Source organism: Orcinus orca, chromosome 12 (genome assembly GCF_937001465.1).
Source record: "Orcinus orca chromosome 12, mOrcOrc1.1, whole genome shotgun sequence".
In the NCBI taxonomy this organism is placed as follows: domain Eukaryota; kingdom Metazoa; phylum Chordata; class Mammalia; order Artiodactyla; family Delphinidae; genus Orcinus; species Orcinus orca.
This window is the reverse complement of record NC_064570.1, coordinates 41,293,349-41,319,451: the sequence shown is the minus strand read 5'-3', so window position 1 is coordinate 41,319,451 and position 26,103 is coordinate 41,293,349. Positions and strand designations below refer to the sequence as shown.

The window sequence follows — 26,103 nt, the reverse complement described above, 5'->3', positions numbered from 1 at the left end:
ATTTTCTTGGAGCTACAAAAGTAATGCTACATATTTACTTAGGTTTTTGGCAGTAACTCAAAAATCTTGAAATGTATCCTGTTATAGGTACTTTTTCACAAGAAAGCAACCATTGTGTTAGCTTCTGCAGTAACATTAAATTAATTGAAATTGTCACATAAAATACCTGCACTAGTAGATCCAATTCCTGTGGTGAGCACAGACCTTGGTGTAATTTTTGCTGCATATTTGAGGAATTGAGATTTCCCTGTGCCAGGATCCCCAACCAATAAAAGATGAGATTCACCTAGAAAAATATAAATAATGTAGTTTTAAATGTCTATGAAAAGACTCGTAAGTGTAATTAATCAAAAAGAAAATGGTCCACTTGGGATGCCCACACAATTTATATTTTATATGGTCCTTTTGCTTAAGGTCATTCAAGGAGGGATTTAACCAGAATATCTTAGAAAAGTTGACTTTCAAAGTAAATAACAATCTTTTAATTGATTTCTGAATACCATTTAAAATCTAAATTTTTTAACAGATTTTTGTGCTATTTCCAGATGTTTAAGACTGTTTAACATTTAAAAAATTTTTGGCTTATAAAGTTTCTGATTTTATTTAATCTATTTTAAGTATCAAAATACTGTGATTAAATCTTTCCATCCCACCATATAAGTATTTTATTCTATTTTTATTTAAGTATTTTTAAGTGTCTGGGACTTCATAAGTGCTTTATAAATACCAAATCACTTATGATTCTAACAGTTAAGTGAAAACCTTTTCGTTCTATGAAAATTTTAGTAGTTTAATGAAATATCTATCTTAAAGTACTCTTATTTTTCAAACATAACATAGATGAACATATGAGCATCCTGCAGCATATGTTATCTCACTGATCAAGCAAATTTATTCAGTAATATTCAAGTATTTTCTGAATACATTAATAGGGAAATACTATATAAGCTCAACATTTAGCAGAAGGCCTTGCAAACAGTAGGTAATCAAAACATACAATACACATAAACCTTATTATACTTACTATTCTATACTGTACAGTATGGTTTTTAAGTCCCTACTAACAGTCTGATTTACAATAATGTCCTTTTAGTCTTTCGGTTAAGCCTTTGGTTATGACCCTCATATTGCTTATATGAGGGCCATAATAAACCTAGTTTATGCCAGAGTCAGGTCAGTTAAGTGTGTTAACCACAAGAGAGCTTTCTGCCATTTGGATGTAATTACACACTTAGAGTAATTTTTGCTGGAATGCATGACCTATGGCAGCACCTCTTGGCAGATGGCACGTTTGCTACCCACCAGCAGAAGGGGAACCAGCAGGCAGATGACTGAGAGCAGCAGTCTGAGACAAACACACTGACAGAAACAGATGGAGAGACACTGACTTAGAGACATTAAAAAGCACTATTTCTTATCTTTTCCTCTTGGAGAGAGACTGGGGATCCAATGAAAAACACAGACAGTAAAAGAAATGTAAAGATTTTATTTTGTGGCACCCTGATAGGCTGGAACAAAAATATATACTCATTGAAAGTCTTTGGAAAGACTGTTATTCTACACAGTAGTTCCTGATGCTGGACTGAGTATTACATAGTGAACAACTGTCAGTTTTAAAAGATTACATTTGGAAAATAAAGCTCAACAAGCAATTTTTATTCAGGAAAGAAAAATTCTAGCTTCTCTTCTTACTCTGTGTGTTAATATTTCTCAAAAATTTTAAATGGGTACTAACCTCTGACCCGTGTTCCTGTAGCATCGGTCCTTTGAATCCCACCAGCCAGCACCAGGGCCACAGCAAGCTTTACTAGGTACATTCCAAAAACTTGAGGGCACAAGCTAGCCAATATTTCATTCCTTCCTGGGAAAGGCAGAAAGATGAGTTACCAATAATTTTCAAGAAATCCTAGCTGAAATTTCCCTTTCTATCCTATCTTCTTAGAAACACTCTATGCTCTAAAATGATCAAGGGTACCATTTCCAAATGACTAAAAGGAGTGAATAACTTTGTTTTGGTCCTAAAAGTCCTCTTCTTACAATGCCATGAGATGAAAATTCTTTTTATTCCTGGGTGCTCCCTGTTTGTTTCTATAAATTTAGCGTACTTTACAAGGGACAGAAAGAAATCTCTTTTCTCCCTCATTGGACCAACATTATCCCTTAAAAATAATACCAGCTGCACTTCTTGTGCAATAATTTCAGTAAAATTACTCCACTGCCTAAATAAAAGGAAGGTGTTCCATCTCAGAAACAATGAGACAGATTGTAGACGCCTGTAATCTTTAAATACAAAAGGTAACTTGGAGCTCATGGAGCTTCTCCAGAGGTATAAGAGAGGTAAAATCAACCCATCCTGCAAGTCAATTCAGCATTTGCTCTGAGCAGTTTGGTAAATTGTCTTATCTAGACTAAGCATCAACGTATCAGGATATTTAGAAGATCATTATAAACGACAACTCTAGCAATCCAAGCTGGAGGTCTCAGGATTCTTCTGATAAAATGCTTTACATAAGCGATTACCACGGTTTTAGGTTCTGTTTTCAGAAATATCAAACACCAAATCTGAGATCTGCCTATGCCATCAATGAATAAAGTAGGTATTTCATTCTGTCATTGGCCAATCAACCAATGAGGCCCACAGAATTTACGAGACTCTAACAAGCCCCTACGGAGTCTGTCTTACACGGAATTCACTACTGTGATGGTACTCTGTATGTCTGCATTCAAGTTACCAGAAATTAATGTCCACATGCTGGTAACTAATCTGCACGTTTGAGGGCTTTTATATTTAACTCTGAGCTTGTACTCATGTTTCAATGATAGCTCTTTTGAGGAGGAAAATAATCATAGAAGTACTACTTTAGCTGATGATTCCAGTTCCAGAAGCTTTTCCGTCAAGATAAAGGAAAGGGCCTTCCTCCATAATTTGTGTCCCTATGCACAAAGGCTACTTTTCCTACCGAATCAAAATTGACTCAGCGGCAATTAAGCTATGGTGATGTGACCTGGGATGGCAGAAATGAAAAAGAAAGAAAACATTTTAGTAAAAAGGGAACCAAAAAGAAGCATTAGTAAATCCTGGAAGGAAGTTCATTAACTGCTGGAGGGAATCCCTCCTTTCCTGAGGTAGAAAGTCTAGAGAAAAAAGATGAAAGGTCTGAGATCTACATAGTTAAGACCCGACAGCAGGTATGTAAATTCTGACCAGAATCTGGAGATTACACATACAAAGAAAGAAAGAATAGCCTCAGCAAGCAGGGAACAAGTAGGCAAACTGGCCTGGAAGACACTCAAGCCGGAGCTGTTAGAGCCAGCTTTTTCAGTAAAGGTGGATTCAGTGACTAATGTGCTGACAGGAAGCACATCCCACAGGCTCTGGTGGCAGAGCCCAGTGCTACTGTTCACTAGCTGTCTGACCTTGGGCAGGTTTCTTACTCTCTCCACCTCCATTTCCTTATCTGTGAAATGGAGATAATGATGGTATCTCGTAGGGTTGTTAAGGAGCTAATAGGTGCACAGCACACAGAATAGTATCTGGCACATAGTAGGAGCTACTTACTTGTTAACTATTATATTACCTGTACTACTTGTGCTTGTTTCTCATCTCAAGGTTTCCTCACACTGTGGTCAACACAAAAGATACACTCTGAAGTCAGGTCTGAGGTACCAGAGAAAAGCAAAGGGGAAGGTCCATTCCCTAAATTTGTTATCTAAAGTTGAAAAACTTGATTCCTTGGGCCATGGCAATAGAAGCTCCCATGACTATATCATGGAAGAGAATGCATTAGGTTGAATACTACCCCATTCCTTCCCTCCCTCCCTCTCAAATTTCTGGTTCTAGACCATGTTAATAGTGTGCCCATGTAATCCACTCTTGTGGCATGGCCTTCAGTTACCCCAAGGAAGAGAACTTCTAGGATTTAAGATAAATGAGTCACCCTGGAGTGGGTTGAGATGGCCCAGAAGACCCCAACCCCTATATTTGGGTTTCTAACCAGCCTCTATGCATCAGGGCCAGGGGATCCCTGAGATCAGTGTAGATCAGAAGAAAATCTTTAGCTCCTCGTCAATACTCACAACACCAGAGCTTAATGAAGCAGGCCAACCTCCCAGAGCTGAGCAGTGAAGTCATCTCTGGCTTTAGACCAGCAAAATGAAGACACGCTTTTGGATGCAGCTCCCCACCTCCACCCTCCTCCCCACACCCCCCAACACACACACATACACTTTGAAATGGTAAAATATAGTGGGCTGATAATTGGTACTTAGGAAATGAAGAAAGCAGAATCTGTTCATGCTAAAAAGAAAATAGTTACCTCGTTTTCTCCCTGTCTTCTCACAGAATATTATATTTATTTCTTCTTTTCATCCAGTAAATGAGATGTATAGCTATAGCCTTCTAATTAAAACAAAATAGACTAATCACCAGCACAGAGAACTTCTAACAGCCTAGTTGGAACACTGTGTGATGCCCTTCCTTCACTGTTACTAGGTGGATTGTAGCTGTGGCACTGGAATTAATAAGGAATGACTATGATCCAAGGAAGAGTTACAGATTTTTTGTGAGGATTTGAGCCTAAGAAACAATTTTAAGTAAAAAAAACTTATTTAAAAATACATATGATTCTTAAAAGGTTTGCTTAATAAAGCTACAACATAGAGACCTTTGCTTCTTTCTGTGTGGATCAAATAAAAGAATAATCTGTAACTACCATACTTGTGTTACACACATAAGCAAAAAAAAAAAAAAAAAAATCATCCCACAAAATAAAAGCAAACTGCCTATATTTAGGCAAGTGAAAGCCTTTTCTTAAGTTAATTAATTAATTAATTTTTATTTCATTGAGCCACGTAGCATGTGGGATCTTAGTTCCCCGACCAGGGGTCGAACCCACGTCCCCTGCATTGGAAGCACGGAGTCTTAACCGCTGGACCACCAGGAAAGTCCCTGAAAGTCTTTTTTTGTGAAATAATATCTGTCCAGTTCAGCATGTGATTTAAGAATAAAGTAATCACTGTGTATTAGATTTGAGGTGAGGTTTATCAGAAATAGTCTTTTACTGGCTTCCATTTATTTTTCTCAGAAGATACCTCCAAGGAAGAATGAAAATAGACATTTGAAGATTTAATTGGTGTTTTATACATTTGGGATTTTTAAATAAAAAATACTCTACAAACCCAATGGCTATAATGTTTTAATCTGTGTAATGACATCTTAGTGTCAGTCAAAATTTTTTGCTGTGGTGACAAAGCTTATTTTTTGCATCTCTTTCCTACTTCATATATTTAAATCTTCAGCTAAAACCGTGTGAAGCTGTCTTAACTGTATCAGATACATCAGAAAAGAAATGGTTTTAATAGGATGAAGTTTCATAATAGGATGAGTTTTGCCTGTTTAAGGCAGAACTATGTATTTAATTGGTAAAGAAGGTAGAAAGCTCTGAAACTATTTTGGCAATATAAGAGATGTTAAAATAATAGTTGAAATGGAAAATCTCTTGGAATTTCCAGTAAGATCTCTAAATAGAAAAGATTATACCAGAAAAGGGCTGTAAAGGGAGACTACAGCTAGAGGTACTGACTAATGCTACTCCCTTTGAACACAGTCACTGATACATAGCATGTAAATCATAAACATTATATTTAACTAATGAATAAAATGCCGTTAATAATTATCAGCTCTATACCCTTAACACAAACCTGCAAAAGGATCGCTCTTATAGTATTCCCAAAAATCTTCAAATTCTTTTCGGACCTCCTCATCCATGTTGATCCCTGCAGACTGCTCATTATTTACTTGGACGTAATTGGCTTTCAGGACTATCTCCACTTCACAGCGCACATCTTGCCGAAAGGGCTTCCACCGTTGCATTACAACCCCATAAATAGTGAGGTCATCACCTGGGACAAAGCACCGAGTGAGTCCAGCAGTAGCATCCTGCCTGCTTGGGCACAAACTCGACAAAGGACCAGAACCAAGAAATAAACCACTACCCCACCATGGTTTAGAGTAGTACACATTCTTCCAGAAACCATTTGGGGCAAAAGAACACCACAGAGTCCCGATTTTTTTTTTTTAAACAGGCACTTGTATTTGCACGGCTAGAAGCTAAAGCCAGCATTTTAATTTTTCTTAATCTGCCACATGATAATCACACCAAATTCTAAACTTTCCCTAGGAAAATAGTTTACTGGATGATTTATTCATCATGATTATATTGGGTGAAATGTTCATCCTCTCAGAATCTCTAACCATATAGTTCTCACTTAAAGAAGAGGTGGGAATTGCAGCCAAAAGGTTAAAGTGCAGTCTGCTCTCAGTATCTGCAGGGGATTGGTTCCAGAACCCACCTCAGATGCCAAAATCCACGGATGCTCAAGTCCACAGTCAGCCCTCTGAATTTGAGGTTCCGCATCTGCAGATTCAAGCAACCATGGATCGTGTAGTACTGTAGTATTTACTATTGAAAAAAATCCGTGTATAAGCGGACCCACAAAGTTCAAACCCATGCTGTTCAAGGGTCAACTGCATAATCAATTTGGTGTCAGGAAAGGAGACAATCTCGTGATAATGGATACTATACTAGTTTTAGTTTCTTGTATATTTCATTTTTACTTAACTGCATTTGTTAACATTCACTCGCTGCCTTTTTTTTTTTAATGAACAAAAGAATGAGTGCACTAAGAAATGAATGAATACTTGTTCTACTTCAAAGCTCCTTTCCATAAGCTATGAAAGCAGAAGATACAACTCTGCTTGTTCTTTCTTGGCTGGTTCCTTCCCATCTAAGGAAACTCTCCCATTCCTAATTGATGGGTAGAATATTAAACTTTTACAGATTTTCCTAAGAGGCCTTGGGTAACTTACAGGCACAATGACAACTGTTTTTATTATTACATACAATTCAATTAACGAGTATAGGTGAGTGCTTGGCATTCGATATTTTGGTACTGGAGAAAAGGGGGCAAAAAAGGAAAGATAATCCTAGTCCCCCAGATTTCAATCTTGTTGAACATAGGATGTTGGACATACCTTAAATCCAATCCTAGTATTTACACTCTGAACTAACAGGCAAGTCTTCATTTCCAAGCCTATGTCAAATATATGATATCTGCTGATACAAAATGCCTTTCACTCTCTAAATGTCAATGTATAATGTGTAATCTGCAGGGCTTTTGATTTCCTGAAGAAAAGTGTTCTGTGAATGCTAAATGCATGGAACTGGTGGTAGCAATTCACCGAATAGAAGGCATATTTCTAGCCAAAGGCAACTTCACAGTAAATGGTGATGAACACATTAAATCTTCACACATTTTCAAGATACTTCCTCAACCACTGCTGGATGGTTTTCAAATCCAATCAGGAATAGTGATCATTTACTATATTGTCTGCCCCCAATTTTTTAGATGAAAATGGCCAGGGCAACTTTATATGAGCACTTCAAAGAATTCTCTACTACGGTCATTTTAATGGGTTATACATAGGTTGTTTCTACATTAAGTCAAATGAGAAATTTAACTTTCAGGTATTGCACCCAATAGTAATAACCTGACTTTACTAAGCAGCAGTAATGTGGAAAATGTGAAGTGCTCAAGAATGGACAAGAGCACTGACTCATCAGATGTGGATTCAAATCCCAGCTCCACCACTCACTGGCTGTGTGGCAAGCTACCTAATAAACTGAGCTTATTTCTTGACCTACAAAATGGGAATAATTATACTTACATCACAGAACTATAGTGAGAATTGGGTCAGATAATATATATAAAGTACTTCATGCAATATCTAGAATACATGCTCAATAAATATTAGCTATTATTATAGTAAACCTACTTTACATTTGTAAAGCAACTAATACCATTAAACACCCTTTAATATATACATGTTTTCATTTATTCAGATATTTGAGAGACAGATTCATATGATCATCAGAACAATTGTGAGGTATACATGATAGTCCAAGGCAATAGATACTAATTTGAAACTTGCATGTTTTTCCATAGTAAATGTTACTGGAAAAAATGTTATTTTCAGAAAGCTAAAATTCTTACTTTTACAATCCAATCTCTTTGTCCCCTCTATCTTCTGCAGCATATTTACCACTGCAGCCACCCTGGTCAGACCCGTCTTTGATCTCCTGCAGCACTTAACAGTTATCAGTACACAACCTCCAACTTTATTACTCTGCAACGTCAGACTGGGGTTCCTAACTAGACTGTAAATTCCTGAAGGGCAAGGATTATGCCATTTATGTCTTCTGATTCTCACAGAGGTTTGTAGCAATGGATAAATGAAAGACAGCTGATGACAGACTGCTTCCATCCATTCTCTATTGTTAGTGACATGTGAAAGAAAAATAGCTTAAGATTTTTTTTTTTTTCTTTTTTGCGGTACACGGGCCTCTCACTGTTGTGGCCTCTCCCGTTGTGGAGCACAGGCTCCAGACACGCAGGCTCAGCAGCCATGGCTCACGGGCCCAGGCGCTCCACGGCATGTGGGATCTTCCCGGACTGGGGCACGAACCCGTGTCCCCTGCATCGGCAGGTGGACTCTCAACCACTGCGCCACCAGGGAAGCCCAGATTTTTTTTTTTTAAGTGCAGAAAGAATTTAGTTTAGATGAACTGCATGAAAACATCTTAATCTCTATCAAAGGACATTTTCATGTTCTGGCTAAGTTCATACAAGCACTGCTTTGCTGATCCAGACATTACAGATTCTGGTTAAAATCTAGAGTCTTATATGAACAAGGTACTTTGACACAGCCTTGTCCATTTAGCAGGCAAACCATGATCGAAGCTGTTATTTACTTAGAATACTGTTTAGACAAGTATGAACTATTAATATATTTGACATAAATTTCAAACTATGGGTTGGTGATTCTTGGTGGAAGGGAGAATATTTTGACAAGGAATTATTCTTGACTCTAGATACTGAACTCTGTTTCCATAGAGCCTTTGCCTCATCATTTTAATGAAACGGCAGCTCAGTAAAAATGAGGCATTTGGAGAAGGTTAGGGTTAAGAAAAGGAAATGATGGAATTTAGAGACATAAAGCATTTTCGACTTGTCCAGTAGGGGAGCACTGGGATATGAAATAAGAGGTCAGACATACCTGTTACTGCCCAGGGGACACATTGGTGCTAGTTTTTTTTTTTTTTAATAGAGGGTGGGAAATACTTAAAGCCGGAAATGTTGAAGTTAGTTGAAAGGCAATCGTTGACAACAATCATTTGCATTTTCTGACCCACCTTCAATTTAAATTAAATGTTAAACAGCCAGTGGAAATTGCTAGGCAAACAGTAAAAGCAACAGTTTTTAAGCTGTTTGGAATAAGAGGAGGAAACACAAAGGATAAGCTCTCATGGGCAAATCAGGTGCTTCATCTGTAAAACAAGCAGCTAGACTAGATCGCTGAACTCCAGCCCAGCTTCTTTCCTGCTATTACCTACCTCCTCATGCCAGTCTCTGTTCTCAAGTTCCCCACACTCACTTGCCAGTGATCTTGGGAAAATTAAAAGTGGCTTTTCCTAGTCAATACTTTAGGACCTACTATATAAGCTAACATTCTCACCAGATTTGCAACTGTCTACTAAGTCATCTTCCAGGGTAACCTTCATTGTTCGTGGGATACTTCCAACAGATAGCCTTTGAACCTAGCAGGGAAAAGAAAGCAGACACTGAGTGTGCTCAGATACATACTAAGTATTCAGAAGCCTAGCAGTTCTTGCAGTTACTGTTTCTATTTCTCTGGTATTATCACACAATTTAATTACGATGGGGATTTATGGAATTTTCTTGAAACTTGTGCCTACTATCAGTTTAAGAATTCACTAAAACTACAATAAAATAAAAACATCCATATGGAAAATATCTCAAAATATAATCTACCTTGTGGATGGGCAAAATACACACATGCTCCAACTACTAAACACAGTAACATTTACTTAACTAGAAAAGAAAGGCAGTTCTTTCCTGCATCTAGTCGTAAGACAAATCACTCGGTTCCTCTGATTATTTCTTAGTAACAGATTACAAATGTGTTCCCTAGTCCTGGCAATTTGCCCATAGATGAAAAACACTTCTTCTAATTTGTTATTTTTCGCATTTATTTGATCACTTACCTGTTCCTGAATTTTGATTTCCTGATAATCTCTACACCTACTTGGAGATGAAGACAAGTCTGAGAGGCAAGTGAATTTTGCAGAATCACAGCTCTCCAAGCTGGGACATGAGGATGGCCGACAGAAGGTGTAATACTGCTCAAAGTCGGCCCTGACCACAAATACATGCTTGCATTTGTTGCACATGTAATCCCGCTCAAACTCCAGGATCTTCACCAGACTCGTTCGAATCACTGTCCCAGTGACAGATAAAAAGTGTCCCACATCCTTGGTTCTAGGGATGTGCTCCCTCACCAGCTCAGGACAAACAGGCAATCCTGATGGAGAAACAAAACAAAAACACATCAACTTCTACTTGGGATGTGACTCCATGCAATACATTTTTCTCATATTTCCTGAGGGAGAAAGTATAATTTCAGGAAAAAGAAATCTTTGTGTTTTACTTAAGAAAAAAGATCAACTCAAGAAAATATAAAAGAATTATTTCAAATAACAATTATCAATGGACTCTCTTTAAAAGTATGTATCTAGATGATATATTGATAATAACCTGGATTAAAAAAAGAACTGATTCTCTTAAGAGGGCTATCTCAGTAGGATGTAAACGCAGTATATAATTTTAACCTCATTCAATGAAGAATATACTGCCACATGCCACACATAAAATCAAAGCTGAGTGATAAAGAGATGGTAGTGGAATGAACAAAGGCTAGTGCTTTTTCTAGTTAGGTTCAGGATTTATTAATACATAAATCGGATAGTGTTTTCAAGTTTTGAATTACCTAGAGGTTTACCTACAGCACCACTTCATCCTTTAAAAACCTTGTGTTTTTCACCATTAATAAACAGGCAACTTAAAAGGTGCAAAATGCCAAAGAAAATTCTTATGTGGAAATGCCCTCTTTCTCGTATTTGGCTACAAGGCACCACTGGAGTAGAGAGATGCTGTCTGTGATGGTCAAAGGCTGCCTCCTAACAGGTTTATCAACCTCCTAACAGGTTTACACTGGTTCATGTCCCGTGGTCTACGGTCTTGTCCTTGAACTTAGCTCTGAAACCTGATAAATATGAACACTGAAGACAGATCTATTGGATTTGCCAAGCTCATAAGAAATAACCATAATAGGCATGATTACACTTTAAGTTTCTATGGTCAGAACATTTTCTCCCTGTTTATAGATCCATTCTGAAAGCCAAATCATTATCATCACTATCATCATCACTGTCATCAGAAGGCAGTTTGGGATGCAAGGAATTTAAGGAAAAAAAAAAAGCAGCAGACTGGTTAGATGAACTGAATGCTTAAGGCGCCAGCCTACATTAATCTGGTGATACAGCTTAGATGTCTACAGACAGACCTGAATTTTCTCTGCTGCTGGCTGAGACTCTCTCTCCATATATCCTATACTGTATAAACAGGGTGGGCACTGCAACATTTGCCACTATGACTCTTTTTTCTATGCTTCCAAGGCTGACTTGCCTGTTTTCTAATGGAAATACTCTTTATTTATATTAACTTGGATTGTATCACACTTTGCCAGTAAGGGAGCCATACTTTTGCTTACGATGATTTTGTGTATCTCTGCTCTGTTCTGTGTCAACTTTACAGTTTAACTATCAGAAAACAAACTTATTTTCCTATTTCCAAATTCCTAGGGAACGCTTCATTAAAACACCCTGGGGCTCACCAGTGCTACATCATACATGCAGGAATAGACAGAGAGGTTGGGGCAGGAATAAAGCAGGTTTTAGCCATTAAAATACCCACTGTATTCATTTCTCAGTGCTCATCTCAGGCATCTGTTAATTCAGCTGCATGTAGCTAAATGTTGAGAACACATCAATATTTCTAGTTACAACCAAGTAAAAGCCAAACTAACAACCAAAAGCTTTTCATTAAGAACAGGTCTAGGGCTTCCCTGGTGGCGCAGTGGTCGAGAGTCTGCCTGCCGATGCAGGGGACATAGGTTCGTGCCCCGGTCCAGGAGGATCCCGCATGCCGCGGAGAGGCTGGGCCCGTGAGCCATGGCTGCTGAGCCTGCACGTCCGGAGCCTGTGCTCTGCAACAGGAGAGGCCACAGCAGTGAGAGGCCCATGTACCGCAAAAAAAAAAAAAAAAAAAAAAAAAAAAAGAACAGGTCTAGTCCTCATATCCTCACTGCTTATGTTTCAGGGGTACAATGTCCTCTTTTAGTTCCCATCCTAGAATGTTAAGAAACAAAAATCCACCAAGTGGAGATGTCTCTTCTTACTTGGCCTTAATTCGATGTACATTATGGCAACACATCTTCACAACGCTTGCAGATTCTCAATTACCTTTTTCTTGCTCCCCACATGAATGCTTTTTAAAAATTAGGATATAATTTAGGTACCATAAATTTGCCTTTTTAAAGTATATAATTCAGTGGTTATTAGTACATTCACAAGGTTATACAATCATCACCACTATCTAATTCCAGAATATTTTCACTGCTTCAAAAAGAAACCCTGGGGGCTTCCCTGGTGGCGCAGTGGTTGAGAGTCCGCCTGCCGATGCAGGGGACACGGGTTCGTGCCCCGGTCCGGGAAGATCCCACCTGCCGCGGAGCGGCTGGGCCCATGAGCCATGGCTGCTGAGCCTGCGCGTCCGGAGCCTGTGATCCGCAACCGGAGAGGCCACAGCAGTGAGAGGCCCGCGTACCGCAAAGGAAAAAAAAAAAAAAAAGAAACCCTGTTCGCAGTAGCAGACAGTCTCTATACCCCCTCCCCTGCGCCTCTGGCAACCACTAAGCTACTTTATGTCTCTACGGATTTATCTATTCTGGACATTTCATGTAAATGGAATCTTAAAATATGCACCCTTTTGTGTCTGGCTTCTTTCACTTAGCATACATTTTCAAGATTCACCCATATTGTAACATGTATCAGTTCTTCGTTCCTTTTTATGGCTGAATATTCCACTGTATGGATATACCACATTTTGTTTATACATTCATCGGCTGATGGACATTTGGGTTGTTTACATTTTTCTCCTATTATGAATAATGTTATTACAAACATTTATGTGCAAGTTTTTGTTTGAATACCTGTTTTCAATTATCTTGGGCATACACCTAGGAGTAGGATTGCTGGGTTGAATATACTTTTTATAATAATTTTACTTTTTAAGTTTTCAAAGAATCACTAAGTGTTCTCTATTGTAAGTATGTAAAAGGATACTCAAGTGGGAAACAGGATTATTAACCCAATTTGCTTCTTAAAGTATAAACAAAATCTATCAAAATTACTTCTGAGAAAGATGAGTAAAGTGAGGAGGAGAATAGGAAAAAAAAGTGATGGGTTAGAGAACTTAACAACAATTATATTTTTGAAAACACTTAGATGTTTGAAACATCCATTCTCTCTTTCTTGGCTCCTAAAGAAATAACACTTTGCATCCCATTTCTACTCCTCTCATTCCTAGCTCTGCTTCAGATGCAAATTGATTGTTCAGTTTAAATTCTACTGTCAGTATATTAAAACTTAAGAAAAACTAAGATCACAAGAAGTGGGTTAGGGAGAGTGCTATGTTACTCCGATGCCATGCACAGAGCAGAATGCCCAGTGAAACCACAGACTGCCCAGTGTAATTCAGCAGACTCTGGATGTTCAATATAATGAAGTCATACATATAACGAATGAGGTCTTAACATAATCATTTAGTTAGATGGTTGCTATTTTTGTCCTAAAAACAAACTTCAGTTTAAAAATGAAGCTATGTATAATTTTATTGTAGTTTTTTCCTAAAAAGCTACTTTTAAATTGATTCTGTGTCTTACTCTGAAGAGCATCTTCAAGTGGAAGAGTGAAACACCATATTCCCTGGTGCTTCTATAGTAATCCAGGCAAGAAATAACAAAGGCCTAACTTTTAATCTCCTCCACTTAAACCCTTCCATGCTGCTCCCAGATCTAAGAATAAGGAACCAAATGTGGGATTGGACCACAGGACGTTTTGTGACGGGCTTCTTCTCACACCAAGCCCTCTGGGCACTCAAATGCTCTCATACAGTGTTCCCTTTGCCTGACACTCTCCTCCCTACTCTGTCCCTCAAAAATGCCCACACTAAGAAGCAACATAAGGGTTCAGAATACATACTGTGGAGCCCGAATGAGTGAGTTGAGTCACAGCTCTATCACGCACTAGCTGTGTGACCTTGGCCAAATTGTAACCTCTCAGATTTCCCACCTGTAATATGGCAATAACAACAAAACCTACCTCATAGGATCACAAGAAGATTAAAAGAATTCATATAAAGTTTCTTGGAAAAGTAACTTGCACATAGCAAGCACCATTTAAAGAGTTCTTATATGTAATCTTATCATTTTCCCCCTTAAAAGGTTGGCTTAAACATAATTTTCTTAATGAAATCTTTCTTTAACCCATTTCAGGTTAAATTCCCTCTTTTATGTGCCTTAACACAATGTTCTTCTCCTTCATACCACTTACCACAATTTAAATAAAAAGGATACATAATTATTATGTTTCCACTCTAGAATATAAACTCCATGGGGGCACGGCAGAGGTAAATTTTATTCACTACTATATTATCATCGCTTTATAAATAGTAAGCATTAAAAAAGAAAAAACTCGAAAGAAAGATGAAAGGAAGGCAAGGAAGAGGGGAGGAATAGATATTAAAGATACTACATGAGCTTTGAAACCAATTAGAGATAAGGTATAAGGAAGAGGGTGAAATTTAGAGTGACTCCTAGTTCTCTGGTTCCATTAACCAAGTCAGGGAATTCTGGAAGGCACATGGTAGTCAATCAGTAAATATCTATTGAAAGAATAAATAAGGAAATACGATTTTCAGATGGAGGGGGGCACAGAGAGGGGAGGGAAATCATGACTACCCTTTTTGATACACTGAGTTTGCAAGAAGATATCTCTAGTTTGAAACATCTGACGGACAAGAGGATATCTGAATACAGAGCTTAAGAGACAGATTCTGGCAATCAAGCAATCAATCCATCAAGTTGGCGCTTGTTGCTCTATAAGTGGCAGCTGAAGCCTAGGTTCAGAATGGAGGCCACCCCATCAGGAAGAGAACGCAGGATTCAGGAGCAGATGGCCACATCTGCACCCTGAGGACCTCACACCTACAGGACCAGTAAAGGAAGAGGCTCCCAGAGCAGGGAGAAAAGCCACAGCTAGAGAGGGAGGAAAGGGCAAGACAGTGCTGTCAGTGGAGCCAAGGCTGGAGTTTCATAAGGGGGGAGGAGGCAACAGTATCAAATCCAGCAGGGAAATAAAGGAAGAGAAATCCCGACACTCGTCCCTCAGTCTGGCCATGAGGCAGCCACTGGGAAGGTGGGGGAGGGTGCGTTCAGTGTGGTGGAGGTGAAAGGGTGAATGGGAGAAGGTTATGCTAAAGAAGGCATGAACTCTGTCAAAACACTGTTATGAAAGGAGAGTAGATGGAGGGTAGAGGGGACACAGAGTTGAAAGAGGGGCCTCTCTCCTGAAAGGGAGACAGAAAGGATTCCTGGTCATCCTGGCCACCGCCCACCACACCCCCATAGGCTCCATGCTTCCCCCCGGGGTGCTGGTATGAGTGGTGACTGACTTCTAGCACCTGGCTTACCCATCTCCCTAAGATGGTAACTTACCAGGATGCATGTCTCATCTAAATCCAGATTCTTGAGTAGAGGCCATGGCTGGGCTTTAGGAAAGCCCTGAACCTCTTGAAATTCAGGCAGACATTTAAATATATATACACCTGCATTTTCTGAAGAGGATCTGTAACTTTCTCAACATAATAACCCTGAAGAACCTCTTATTTAAATCCTCAGTCCCATAGTTCTATTGACTATCAATACCTCTAAGAATAGAAAAAGGGGCTTACATTGTGGGAACAGTCGCTAAACCTCCCTCCCCTCCTTTCATTTAATAGTAATGCCCTAACGTCTCCTATTGCCTACTCAGCTCCTGTTTAGATCACATCCTACACGACCTGCCCCAAATGCTAGGACAACATGATAGGGACATTCATAATCACTTACTGCCTGAACCAGTCATTTAGGACCTTAGTCACGTATTGCTTTGCGCCTGCTCCTTAACCGTTTTGTATCTGGAGGGTAGCGTCACTTCTTGAGATCCTTTCCATGCTCCTCTGTGCCCAGCCCAGTGCTTTATTAAGTACTTTTAGATAAGGAGAAAATTAGAGAATAAGAGAAGGGGAAATGGGCTTTCCCTCTCTCTCTAGCCTTCCCTTTATCACATCTGGCCTCCGATCTCCTAGTCCAGACAAAGTGCATGAATTTTTCTGTGCATTTCGTGGTACCTCTGTAGCTTTCCTTAGGCATGCTACTTTGTCTGGAGAACTCTCCCCAGTTCACTCAGCCAGGAAGAGTACACTCATGTTTACCCTTTTGCAAGAAAACTTCCCTAAGTCCAGGCTAGCACCCTCACACAGACACAAATGGAACAGCTAAGCAAAATGGTCAAATGAATGCATCATTGCATAAAAGATGCTTCTTATATCTGGAGGAAACTTCTGCCAGGAAGAGTGCAAAAGAAGATACTCCTTAGGTCCAGAGACACCTTCCTTTCCTTGCACATGATAACTTAGGCCTGTGCATGCTGGGTCATGACAAGTCTATGCAATACTGATTTTATTTCAATCAGCATAAGGAGATGTGCTGGAGAGATATTACACACTCAGGAAGAAGGCAGGTGAGAGGTGGAGGGCGTCAGGCTCAGCCACAAGTGTCCCTCATATGCTCACCAACCTTCTCTGTGTCCCTCCTGAAGTGTGGCCAGCAAGAGTGAATTCCCTGCCACCCACCTCCAACAAGGGGCCTGTGTCTAAACCCAATTACAGCACCTCTAAAGAAAAAACTATGTAAACATTTACAACCAATTTTTCTAAGATTAGCTTTTCATTATCTTCTATACTTTTATAATATGGGGCAATATGCCATCCTTAATGTTCTTATCTTACTGAATGGAATCATGTATATGGTACCTGTTAGGATAAACATTTTTTTTTTTTTTAGAATCAAGCAAATTAGTCTAAAACATGATATCATTACCATTAAGTGGTTTATTTTGTATAATAAAGTAACTATATTAAGAAAAGGGTAGCAGAGGTGAGTACATTTTTGGATCTTCAGAGTCTTTACTTTCATATCACAAGTTTTAAAGTAAATTTATAATATAAAGACAGAGATAAAAGTAACATAATGTTAAGCAAAACTGACCACGAAAATCAAAACCTTAGAACTAAAAAAGGGTAAGGGACAGTGTTTTGATAGAAATGTCAATTCATTTTAATCTTTCTGTCTTACTATATGCTACTAAGTGTGTTCTTCAACTAAGCAGGGTACATCAGGCACTAAGCCACCATTAGTGATAAACAACAAAAACCTTTGTCATTCTCTGACTCATTCACGGATCAAAATAAGTAAATAAATTTTTATTTAAAACAGAGACATGTCCACATCTGTGTTAGAGATATGTCCAGATCAATTACTTCAGGTCCATGGTTTCCAGCGTGCAGTCCCTAGAAATCGGCATCAGCCTCAGAGCTTTGAGAAGGGCAAATTCTTGGACCCCAGGCCAGACCTCTTCAGTGAGAAACTCTGGGGGTGGGGCCCAGCAATCGGCGCTTTAATAAGCCCTACAGGTGATTCTGATGCCCATTAATGTTTGAGAAACACTACTTTAAATAACACGTGAAGGCTATTTTTTTCTTCCTCATTTATTCAATACTTTGATGCTAACTGCGTATTTGAATACCTTTCATCAAAACCACTGGGAATAGCAAGTAAACTTTCGACCAATAAAAATCCCAGAAGACAAAGAGCAATGCAATGTTCCTAAGGAGACTGAACCACATAGGCATCCTGGGTTTTACTAATTCACTTGTCTGGAGTCCAAGATGGAGGCGCAATATACCTAAAACCAGACTTTTCCCATCCCTGGTTCACTGCCTGGGACACCTGCATCCCTCCCTAATCTCACCATCTAGTCTTGAATCTTTGGGTGAAACCCCTAGGACAATTCACTCCCTGCCCAGTGAGCTAATATATCTCACACGTATCTTGAGTGATGCATGCATCACATAAGTAAAAGCTGCCAGTAAGCTCCTTTACAATTATGTTTAATATGTACATATGCATGTACCTGTGGGCATACATACACGATATGGAAATATTTGAATATATAGCTGTCTCCCCTACAGCCTTGAACTCCTTTAGATGAGGGACTATACCATATTCGTTTTGGTTTCCCAAGTGTCTAGCAAATGCCTACACGGGATATGCTTGTAGAATGAATGTTACTATGGTAGTAACATAATTTGCAACTCACTTTCTCGGAGAATAATGAAGAACTAGGCTCAATTCACCTGAAACCAATAGAGTCACTCAGGCAGACAGAACTTTAGTATTTAAACTGAGCATGGAAAAGTTTCTAAATGTAAGGACAGCCTAAAACCATTTGCTAAATACCATTTCAATAACATTAACTAAAGCCTCTTTTAATAATCCTTCTGCAACATTATCAGAAGAGGACATTTCTTCTTGATCCTAGCAAGAGATTACCTAGTGTCTGATGCATGAATATTAATAATCTTCATAATTTTATTCCAGTAAGTGCAATCGCAGATACTATTTTTTCACTCAGATACTAATTTTTCACTTAAATCAAATGTCTGGAAGTTTTTTGAATCTTAATTTATCTCCAAGAAATTCTATAGTGACTCCTAACCTTTTTTGGAATCACAGTAATCATTTTTGTTGATTATAAATCCCCACCTTTCTAAAATGTACTATAAAGTAAATATTTATTTTTAAACAAAATGGTACATGTGTTCTCCAACTTAATCAAAGAGTGCAGGAATTCAAAGACACAGCTTTGACACCACAAGTTGCTGATTGCTCCACTGTGATTTCTTTAAAGTTAAGAGGCTTTATCTGTCGTTCATTCAAAAAAAGTTATTGAGTGCCTAATAGGTGGCCAGCACAATGTTAAACTTGATATATAAAAATAATGAATTTCCTAAAATAGTTTTGAAGATCACTAGGTAGCATCTACCACTTTGCTAATTCTTTGAATTATCAATTCTTTCATTGTCAGGAGTCATAAAAGCTCAGAAAGCTGAACTAGTTTTGTACACACATACATATATGTATATATGCACACAAATATACTGCCTCCACACATTCTCCCTCCTCTCAGTTGGCATGGCTAGTACCCCAGCCTCCCAAATGTCCAGAGAAAACAGTATAAAATCATGATTCTTTTCCAAAAGTGACCATCAACTACATAATGGATATATTTTAAAGTATAAATGTCAATTAATTCTTAGTGCTTAAATTCAATATATGTTGGGATTTCTCAAAATCTTTCTAAACAATAACATGGCAGTAAAATCCTTAAGTGATTCACCTGATATCCTGGCGTGAAGATTCTGCTTCATGGAGACACCTTCAAGCTGAGAAAGGGACTGGAGAATTGTCAAGGCTGATCTTTGAAGTGCACTATCAAAAATAGTTAGCACTTCATTAGGGAACACGTTGAAATATTCCCCGATTTCCATGTTGGTCTCAAAAAGGGTCATGGCATTAACTACAACTGGGTAATGAGCATCTTCATCTCTTTCCTTCAAGATGAGAAGAATATCGTTCTTATGGTATTCCGAAACATAAGACTCAAACACTTGACCAACCAGTGTAACTTGATCGCTATTCATCTTGGATCTAGGTAACAAAAGAAAGACAAAGGACTGTATTATACCTTTGATTTTCTAGACTTATACACTAGTTTACAAAAAGATTGGTTATAAATCATTCTGACTTTGGGCCACACTCTAATCTCAAAATACTATCTGAATTCAAATCTTAATTAGATCTGACAGAGTCACAGTCACTTATCAAATTTTTTTTTTCAGTGAGTGAAGTTAATTTTAAGTCAAAGAATTATGTTGGTACTGATAACCGAAATCCAAAATGGTCCAATGCCTTGCCCATATCTTTTCCCCAAACTTCCTCCTCTTAACCCTATAATACGTCATGTAAAAGTCCTTTGCTTTTTCTTTAATCAGATTCCATATATGCGTTTGCTCTCAAGTATAAAATCTTAAATGCCAGTCTTTTGGTTTAAGTTACTCCTAGTAGAGTTCTTTGCAAGCATCCTGGTTCTACATTTTAGTCACATAAAAAACGTATCTTTCTGTCTCCCCACAACCTAGTTACATACACGCACGCACGCGCACATTCATTTGTATTCTGCTACTTAAACAGAACACACACTACTATTCAGATTGGTCAGCAATTCTGACTTAAATAGTTAACAAATTGGCTTTAGAAATTTACATTTGGAGGTGAACTTGTTCCTATTTTCTTTTTCTAACCTAGGAAAACTATTAGCTTCAGCAAAAACAGCTGTCAAGAGTCTAAAAAAACTAGATCATTAAACTGAGGAAAGGAAATTGGTCTCTAATAAATCACTATGATTGAAAGTAAATACAGTATATTAAATTCCTGGCTATATGTATATATTTTTAAATTTGTACCTACAGATTAAAAGGGCCTACCCCCATTCTATTTTCATGTATACACGTAGATATCTACCATGTACAAGGCACTATTCTGGGAAATGAAAAAAGCATAATAAAAGGTCCTCTATGCCCTCAAAGAACCAAGGTACAGATCAAATGAAACGGTGCTCTAACAGTGGCAAAAATGCAATACAAATAGGAGCACAAAGAAGAGAAGGATTAAATTTAAATGCAGTGATAATCCCAGATGTGACAATGGACAGTTACAAATAAACTGTCCAAACGGATCATTTAAGAAATTCTTATTAGTCAAAGGATAAGTGTCCTCTGACTAATTTCGTTCAACCAACGTTTATTGTACTAGGCTTTAGAAACAGAAAGATTAAAGAAGATTATGACATTCACAGTTTAGCATCCTAAATATGTATTACACGTGCTATTAGCAATATTTGCCTTCTACTAGAAGGTGTGTGGGGAGGGGCATGGTATACCACAGTTAGGTCAAGAATCCTGACACCTAGAGGATGCCAATGTGAGATTAAGAGATGTGTAGGCCACTATATTGGTAAGTATTTAGTTTGGGTTAGGTAATATAAATTCACCTAAGCATAAAGCAGAAAAAGCACTTGGGAAGGAACAGCTAATCATACAATATATTCACGATGTGGCCGTTGCTAAAAAAAAAAAAAAAAATCTGGAATCCCAAGAGTGGCTATAAAATAATCTCTAAGATTCTATAAATGCATATTAAATTTGGAGCCACAAATTTAGCAATTTAAAAGGCAGTTCCACATAGGGCAGGAAGGAGACAGCCGCAGAATTCATGGTTCAGATTAAGATCAGATTAAATTTCGCCTAGTCTTTCTGAAATAGCATCACTAAAAAAAATAGCACTCACTTTCAATACCTGGACACAACTGACTAATCAAATATTTCTTAGCAGTTTGCAAACGCTAGAAACATGCTCACCCAGATTGACTGGTGGCAGTGTTTTACAACTTTCAAGTTCCGTTTCCTTTTCCTTATGGAACATTTGAAGACAAAATCAATAAAGACAAGTTGTGCTACCTTATCCTCTTGAGTAAACTGCCAACAAGAAAAATCCGGGAGAATGCATCAGCGGCTATCTAGCTGGCTCCCAGGCGCCAGCCCGCCCCGCGCCGCACCGCCCCTCCGGGAGCCACGCCCCTCCGCGTCCCAAGACCCTCCCCGCTGGCACCGCCCCTTCCCCGCCCGCCCGCTTCAGGTCGGCGCCTCCTTCATGCCTGGCTCGCCGCGGGCGCTCGGCAAACGTGGAGGCGATTTGTGCCCAGAGAACTGCTTTCCACACTTCCGTCTCTGGACGTAGCCCGTACCCTACAAGAATTCGGCAGGTCTCTGACACTTCCCAGGCTCGGCTGCGGGCAGCTCCATCGCCGGCCTGGTCCCAGAGTTGAATAGTTTTGGAACTAACCAGGGTGTGGGCGAGACTTGGGACGCACTATGGGAAAAATAATAATGGTGCAACAAGGCAGCGGCTGTCACTTACTGGCGGATACGCGGTGTAAGAAGTCACCGAGGGCGCAGTGCTCCCGAGGCCGAGGGGCGCGGAGAGTTCAAGCCGATCGGCGGGGTCCAAAGAGGCGGGAGGAGGCCCGGGTGGGGGCGGGGCGGGGCGCGCGCGTGGGGCCGCGCGGGGCGCCGTCGGCCGCGGGGGCGCGCAGGCTCCAGCGCGCCCACCTTGCGCCCGGACGAGATAGGCGCCACGCGGGCGGCTCTGCCGGCCCCGCGCTCCCGAGGGGCGCCGGGACGTGCACTGCCTCAACTTGGCGGCTCAGGTGGCTCTTCCGGGTGGAGAAGCGGGCGGGCGCGCGCCCCACCAGCCGCCGCGGGACGAGAGGGGCGGGGCAGGGCTGGCTGGGAGGGGCGAGTAGGGTCCCGGGCGGGACTGGGCGGAGCCGCCGCTCGGTAGTGGGGAGGAGTGCCGGGCTGTGCTTTGGCTATGAGGGAGTGTACGGCCCGGGCTTTCCGGCTCAGAACTCCGCCAAAGCCAAGGCCACAACGATTATCTGTCTGCTTCTAGAAGTTTTAGAATGAAGGTTTTATGTCTAGGTCTATGATTCATTTTGAGCTAATTTTTGGAAATGATGCGAAGTGTGGATCTTAGGTAACTTTTTATCATATGGATATCTACCACTATTTGTTGAAAGAGCTGTATGTTTTCCACGGAATAGCCTTTGCACCTGTGTCAAAAATCAGTTGTCCTTATATGTGGGCCTAACACTTAATATTTCTGTTCCCCAATCTATTTGTCTAACTATAAGAACACGACGTTGTCTTAATTACTCTAACTATAATGAGTCTTGAAAGCGGGTAGTGTTTGGCCTCCAATTTTGTTCTTTCAAAGTTGTTTGGGCTCTTCTCTTTCAATATGAATTTTAAAGCCGGCTTGTCATTTTCTATTAAAAAGCTGGGATTTCTGTTGGAGTTGCATGGAATCTGTAGGTCAATGTGGGAAGAATTTATGTGTTAATAATATTGAATCATATGACCCTTGAACAAAGTAAACCTCACCATTTATTTAGGTGTTATATAATTTCAAAAATGTTTGATCTTTTGTCAGATTTATGTCTCAAATTTATCCCTAAAATCATGGGGAAGGAGGAACCATACTTTTTAAAAAATTTTTATTTACTTTTGGCTGCGTTGGGTGTTTCTTTGCTGCACGCAGGCTTTCTCTAGTTGCGGCGAGCGGGGGCTACTCTTGCTTGTGGTGCGCGGGCTCCTCATTGCGGTGGCTTCTCTTGTTGCGGAGCACGGGCTCTAGGCGCGCTGGCTTCAGTAGTTGCAGCACATGGGCTTAGTAGTTATGGCACGTGGGCTCTAGGCGCGTGGGCTTCAGTAGATGTGGTGCACGGACTTAGTTGCTCCACGGCACGTGGGATCTTTGTGGACCAGGGCTTGAAGCCGTGTCCCCTGCATTGGCAGGTGGATTCTCAACCACTGAGCCACCAGGGAAGTCCAAGGAACCATACTTTTTGATGCTATGTAAATGATATTTTCAATTTCAATTTCTGGTTCTTTTCTAGCATGTAGAAATACAATTGATTTTTTAAATTTTATTATTAAAATTTTTAAATTAATTTTTTTTTTTTAGAGCAGTGTCAGGTTCATAGCAAAATTGAGCAGGAAGTACAAAGATTTCCTTTATGATCCTTGCCCCCACACACCCACAGCTTCCCTATCAATATCCCTTTACCAGAGTGGTGGGTTTATTACAACTGATGAACCTGCATTAACACATCATCATCACTCAAAGTCCACGGCTTATAGTAGGGTTCACTCTATGTGTTGTACATTCTGTCCGTTTTGACAGATGTATAATAACATGCATCCACCCCTGTAGTATCATACAGAATAGTTTCACTGCCCTAAATAAAAATCTTCTGAATTCTGGCTGTTCATCCTTCCCTCCCACCTAACCCCTAGCAACAACTGATCTTTTTACTCTCTCTATAGTTTTCCAGGATATCATATAGTTGAAATACAGTATGTTGCCTTTTCAGACTGGCTTTTTCACTTAGTAATATATATTTAAGGTTCCTTCATGTCTTTTCAAGGCTTGGCAGCTCATTTCTTTTTGGTGCTGAATAATAGTCCATTATCTGGACGTATCACACTTTATCCACTCACCTACAGAAGGACATTTTGGTTGCTTCCAAGTTTTGCCAATTATGGCTAAAGCTGCTATAAACATCCACGTGCAGGTTTTGCCGTAAGTTTTCAGCTCCTTTCGGTAAATACCAAGGAGCATGATTGCTGTATCATATGATAAGAGTAGTTTTGTAAGAAACCATTAAAATGTCTTCCAAAGTAGCTGTACCATGTTGCATTCCCATCAGCCATGAATGAGAGTTCCTATTGCTCCATATCCTCTCCAGCATTTGGTATTTTCAGTGTTTTGGATTTTAGTCATTCTAATACATGTGTAGTCTCTCATTATTATTTTGCTTTGCATTTCCCTGATGACATATGATGTTGAATATCTTTTCATCTGCTTAATTTTCATCTATATATCTTCTTTGGTGAGGCATCTTCAGGTCTTTTGCCCATTTTTAAATAACATTGCTTACTTTCTTATTGTTGAGTTTTAAGGATCCTTTATCAAATGTGTTGCAAGTATTTCATCCCAGTCTGTGGCTTGTCTTCTCATTTTCTTGACATTTTCATTCACAGAGCAGATTTTTAATTTTAATTAAGTCCAGCTTATCGATTGTTTCTCTCATGGACTGTGCTTTTGGTGTTATATTTAATAAGTCATCACCCCAGAGTATCTAGATTTTCTCCTCTGTTCTAGGACTCTTACAGTTTTGTGTTGTACACTTAGGTCTATGATCCATCTTGAGTTAATTTTTGTGAAGAATGTAACGTCTGTGTCTAGATGTGTGTGTGTGTGTGTGTGTGTGCACGTGCCTGTGGACATCCAGTTGTTCCAGTACTATAACAGAGAAGAACAAACTTGACTCCATGTTGAATCTATTCCTTTAGCTCTAACCCTTGTGCTCTGTTGCCTGTGCTTAGTCATGCTGGCTCTGAACCTTTTATAAAAGAATGTTGCCTATAGCCTGAAATATACGGGATAGCCCATTCTCAAGGCTCTGACCTTTAAAGCTGTAACACTTTTCCATTCATATAGAGATAAAAAGTTGCGGAACAGAGAATAACATCTGTCTTGTTGGAGGTTTATAGGAATATTGTGACCAGACCTACCTGGACAGCTGCAAGAACAAAGGATTCCAGCACCAAGAAGTTTACAACAACCAGCCACACCCCTCTCCCCTTTTAGCACAAAAGAAGCCTGAGTTCTAACTGAGGAAAGATGGTTCTTTGGGACACCATCTTCTCAGTCTGCTGGCTTTCTGAACAAAGTTGCTATTCTTTGCCCTAACCACTCGTCTGTCGATTTATTGGCCTGTTGTGTGGCAAGCGGTAAGAGCTTGGACTCGGTAATAGTATCATTTGTTGAAAAGACTATCTTTGCTCCATCTGTCAACGATTTGTATTGCCTTTGCTCCTTTGTCAAAGATCAGTTGGCTATATTCATGTGGGTCTATTTCTGGGCTCTCTATTCTGTTCCACAGATCTATTTGTCTATTCTTTCACAAATACCACACTGTCTTAATTACTGTGGTTTTATAGTGAGTCTTGAACTCAGGTATTGTTAGTAGTCCTCCAACTTTTTTCTTCTCCTTCAATATTGAGTTTACTATTCTGGGTCTTTTGCCCTTTCACATAAACTTTAGAATCAGTTTGTCAACATTCACAAAATAACTTGCTGGGATTTTGATTGTGATGAGATGACTCTATAGATCAAGTTGGAAAGAGCTGACATTTTGACAATATTGAATCTTCTATCCATGAACATGGAATATCTATCTCTTCCCTTATCTAGTTCTTCTTTGATATACTTTATCA

The 26,103-nt window shown here is 39.5% G+C and overlaps 1 protein-coding gene across 3 annotated transcripts in view; it reads right to left on the bottom strand.

The window, feature by feature from the left end:
• The window catches only part of MCM9 (minichromosome maintenance 9 homologous recombination repair factor), an 82,804-nt gene extending 60,502 nt beyond the window's left edge, over positions 1–22,302 (bottom strand). For 2 of the 3 annotated variants that reach the window (XM_004264847.4, XM_033418590.2), the window contains exons 1-7: positions 22,178–22,302; positions 19,539–19,849; positions 10,125–10,441; positions 9,575–9,656; positions 5,701–5,901; positions 1,736–1,861; positions 167–286 (exon numbers count right to left, since the gene is read on the bottom strand). In XM_004264847.4, coding sequence (XP_004264895.2) covers positions 167–286; positions 1,736–1,861; positions 5,701–5,901; positions 9,575–9,656; positions 10,125–10,441; positions 19,539–19,842 — 1,150 coding nt within the window. In that variant the 5' untranslated portion in view covers positions 19,843–19,849; positions 22,178–22,302. Of the gene's footprint in view, positions 1–166; positions 287–1,735; positions 1,862–5,700; positions 5,902–9,574; positions 9,657–10,124; positions 10,442–19,538; positions 19,850–21,618; positions 21,736–22,177 lie in introns of all 3 variants that reach the window. The other variant, XM_033418589.2, reaches the window with a different exon arrangement.
• Positions 22,303–26,103: the final 3,801 nt, after the last annotated feature.